The 4002-nt window shown below is 50.2% G+C and overlaps 1 protein-coding gene across 4 annotated transcripts; it reads right to left on the reverse strand.

The window, feature by feature from the left end:
* Window positions 1-2165: 2165 nt before the first annotated feature.
* On the reverse strand, window positions 2166-3292 carry LOC119355027 (protein PYRICULARIA ORYZAE RESISTANCE 21-like). 4 transcript variants are annotated; one of them, XM_037621804.1, is made up of 2 exons: window positions 3158-3292; window positions 2166-3052 (listed from the first exon to the last, which is right to left on the reverse strand). In XM_037621804.1, the coding sequence occupies exon 2, from the start codon at window positions 2998-3000 to the stop codon at window positions 2413-2415; it is 588 nt and encodes a 195-aa protein (XP_037477701.1). In that variant the 5' UTR covers window positions 3001-3052; window positions 3158-3292; the 3' UTR covers window positions 2166-2412. The 4 variants fall into 4 exon arrangements, with proteins under 4 accessions (XP_037477701.1, XP_037477702.1, XP_037477704.1 ...); XM_037621805.1 differs by having other exon boundaries at window positions 2166-3016; window positions 3101-3286; XM_037621807.1 differs by having other exon boundaries at window positions 2166-2982; window positions 3130-3285.
* Between the last annotated feature and the right edge of the window lie 710 nt (window positions 3293-4002).

Consider the following 4002-nt stretch of genomic DNA (forward strand, 5'->3'; position numbering starts at 1 on the left):
AAAGGTGTTGTACCAAATATGCCAACACCACCACTATTTGTGATTAGAAAGGGCGCTGATAATTAAAGTTGTGGGTAGCCATTTCTCCACTAATGAATCACTCCTTGACCAGCCGATGAACCCTCAACGTGAACCAGCATTTGTAGAACAGTTGGACGGAAGTTTCATTGGCCGACCCACTTGCAAAGGGTGCAAAGACCACAATTTTCCAACCCCTTATTTCTAATTTGTCGGCCCTCCAGTTCCTGCTTTGCATCGCCAACCAAGAGAAGAACTTGACTTGAGGGGGGCAAACCTTCGAGATGGTCTTGTTCATGGTAGTCGACGTGGACCCAAAGAATTAGGCCCTATACACGAAAGCAGGCGAGTATTCTCCATTTGCCTCAAATTTCCATGATATGTCATCGTCAACATCCTCAAGGAGAGTGATCTACTCTAGTCTGATCAAGAGGTTTACAAACTCGATAATATGGCTGAACGTAGGGTCCTGCTGATCTTGCGCATCCAAGCAAGGTCCCGTAGTGCATCCCGCACCACCCACCTCTTCCATGGGTGGCGGCAAAAATGAGGGGGCGATATGCTTTGGTTTTTCCCTTGTAACCATAGGGCATCCCAGAATGGCGTCTTGCCTCCATTACTGGCGGAAATGACAGTGGAGGCATAGAAAAGGTCGATGTACACCTCGTTTCACGGGTTCCCGAGGCCCACCCACAGTTTGGTGGTATCCTTCTATTCCAACCAAGGCCATCCCAGGCGGAGAGCCCTCGCAAATTTGCCCAAATGCAGGATACCGAGTCCACCAAGGTCAGTAGGGCGGCAGATGGTTTCACAGTTGAATTTGCATTTCGCACCGGTAGTTTTCTCTCCATCTGACCACAGGAAGGCACACTCAATCTTGTTAACACTTTGTCGGACACTAGAGGGGATCACAAGTGGTGTGATGTGGTAGATGACTTGAGAAGTGAGCGCTGACTTCACCAGTTTGAACATTCATCCGTGGTAATGTTTCTTCCTTGTGAGGGAGGCAATATTGCAACAACCTTATCCTCAAGATGTTGGAAATCCACCGTCTTCAGTTGCCAGATGGAGAGGGGGAGCCCAAGATACTTCATGGGAAGGACGTGCGAACGGCAGGGATGCTATAGAGGACCTCATCAAGGTCTAACTGGCGGCAACGGATGGCAACCACATAGCTCTTCTCGAAACTGGTGGCCAGACCGGTAACCTCGGCGAATGATTTAAGATTATAGCAAGGTTGTGTATATCCTCCTTTGTCGACGTGAGAAAGACCGTCGCGTCATTCGCGTAAAGTCAGGTACAAACAGCTGGGCATCGTCCTCTGACCATGTGCAAGAGGTTGTGTCTCGTAGCGGCGTCCAGAACCCCTTGAAGTGGGTCAATTGCCAGGACAAAGAGAAGGGGGAGGGGGTACCCCTATCTAATCTTGCGGCCATGGTAGATGGGAGGCATGACAACTTCATTAAGAAGAACGCACGAAGAGGAAGTGCAAAGTAGAGCCGCCGCCCACTCCTGGAAGCGGTGCGGGAAGCCCAGACGACGTAGCAGGTCAAGGATGTACCATCATCGCACCGAGTCGAAGGCCTTACGAATGTCTAGCTTGAAGAGCAGACAAGGGAAGGTGTTTATGTAGCGGCCTCGCTAGATTTCTAACATACATGAAGTTGTCGTGAATGCTTCTCCTCTTATTGAAAGCACTTTGTTTATTGAAGACAAAGTTGTTCATCAATGGGGAAAGACGGACTGCCAGCACCTTGGCTATGATCTTACCAATAGCATAGATAAGACTAATGGGGCGGAAATCCCCAATCAACTCCGCCCCATCCTTTTTTGGCAATAGCACAATGTTGGTTAAGTTAAGCCAGTGTAGGTTTATTGTTTGGAGGTTACTGAACTGTTCGATAACCCATGCCATCATCTTTAATGATGTGCCAACATCTCTAAAAAAAATGACCGTGAAGCCGTTAGGTCCCGGGGCCTTGTTACCTGTCATAGCATCAATGGCCGCCTTAACCTCCTCCTCGGGGATGTCAGAATCAATGCCATGAAGATCAACAGTCTCCAGATTCAGGCTCTCCTAATTTAGATCAGTCGGCCTAGGTAGGCATTGTAATTTAAGTGGTGAAAGAAATCCATTACACTTTATATAAAAGTAAAACAAGGCATTGTATTTCCAAATTCTAAGAGTAAAGGATCTTTGAACAAGGTGAAAATTGCTCTAGGCTGCTTGGGAATTCCTGATTCCTTAAGCAACATATATACAACGCTCACTTATTCGACAGAAATCATTAAGCTCGAAGACGTTTAAGGAAATATATTGAAAGAATTACAAACAAATCACTCATGGAATGGATACATGGAGGCTTCGAAGAGATGGTGCACACCGTGTCGCAGTTACATGACGGTGCAGGCGGGCGGGCTCTCCTCGCAGATGACCATCGGCGTGCACGGCATGGGCATGGGCTGCTGGTACGGCGGGTAGGTGTGGCAGTGGCAAGATGACCACGCCGGGCACTGGCACGTGGGCGCCGGCGCCGGTGCCGGAGGAGGTGGCTTGGAGTGGCACTCGCAGTACGACGTAGCGCAGCCACACGGGCACGCCGATGGGTACGGCAGCGGGTACGGCAGCGGATACGCGTACGGCACCAGCTGGTTGCACGGGGCTGGCTTGGGCTCGGGCTTGTCCTCTTTCTTCTTGGGCTTGGGAGGGTCGTCCTTCGGCTTGGCTACCACCGGCGGCTTGACGACCTCAATGTTCTTGATGACGTTGCTGGCCTTGCACCAGAGCTTGCATGTCAGCTTGTCGGCGTCGAAGGGCCCCGACACGAGCACCCTGTTATCCTCGTACACGATCTTCTCGATGACAAACTTGCCTCGGTCCTGGATGGAGGACAGGACCCTCTGGATCTTGGCACTGCAGCGGCTGCACCCCATGTCCACCGTGATGCACAACGTCGGCATCTTCTGCACATCAAGATACATCTCGGCTCAGGAACGGCTGCGCCCACCATCCAGCGTCATGTCTCTCTTGGTTCTGGATTCAGCAAAGCAGAAGGGGAAAGGGCTACAGAAGTAAGCTCACCTTTGCAGAAGAAGAAGAAGTAAGCTCACCTTTGCAATTCTTTGTCGGAAGAAAAACCTTTGCAGTTCTTAAGTAGATGCCGGAGAGGAAGTAGTGGAGCTGTGGCCGCTGCGTCCGACCAGGACGAAGGTGTTTATGTTTTCTCCAACGGTTTGCATTTGGTTTGGTGGCGAGATCACGTCGGGACGGATCGGTCTTGAATGCCATTCTGAAACCCTGGTGCGGTGCGAATAGATGGCAAGCGATCCCTGTATCGGGTGTCGATCACATCTCAACGGTTAACAGATTCTGTTGAATATTTAATGCCGCCGCCGTGAAGCCAGGACATGGAGCGGTGACAATTAGTGGAATGACGAAGAAACAGCAACTGTGAACTAAATTAAAAAAATTCAACGCTGGCCTATATGCCGCACTCACAAGAACCTAACCGAAATGGATGTCGCCTCTGCATCGACCTGTGTACTGGAATCGCAAGTCTTACAGGAGTTTATGCTCCTGCAAAGAAAAGGAAAAGCCAACGACGATTGATGACACAGACGAATTTGTAGGACTGAGAGTCTGTTTGGAATCCCTCCCCTCTGCAACTCCGCTCTGGAGCGGAGCGACATGTAATTGTAATTTAGGAGCTGCTAACCCGGCGCTCCGCGCACTCCGCTCCGTCCTGGAGGAGTGGTGTTTTGCCAAATAGGGCCTAACATGCATAGACATGTTCATGGCAACAATAGCCAAACTCTCATCCAGTTTAACTTCTCAAAAAAAGAATGCGGTATATCGGTTGTGCCTCAAATTTGAGCAGCCGAAGCCACTTCTCAGTAAAAAAGATTTCCTCCGTGGCTTGGATGTCGCTCTCCCTGGCTCGGCTGCCTCCACGCAGGCACCAACCTTCTTGCTTCCGCCACTTT

The sequence above is a fragment of the Triticum dicoccoides genome, chromosome 2A (assembly GCF_002162155.2).
Source record: "Triticum dicoccoides isolate Atlit2015 ecotype Zavitan chromosome 2A, WEW_v2.0, whole genome shotgun sequence".
Lineage (NCBI taxonomy): Eukaryota > Viridiplantae > Streptophyta > Magnoliopsida > Poales > Poaceae > Triticum > Triticum dicoccoides.

Excerpts from the sequence above, each read along its gene's own strand:
- LOC119355027 (XM_037621804.1), bottom strand. The coding sequence starts at position 3,000 with ATGTATCTTGATGTGCAGAAGATGCCGACGTTGTGCATCACGGTGGAC.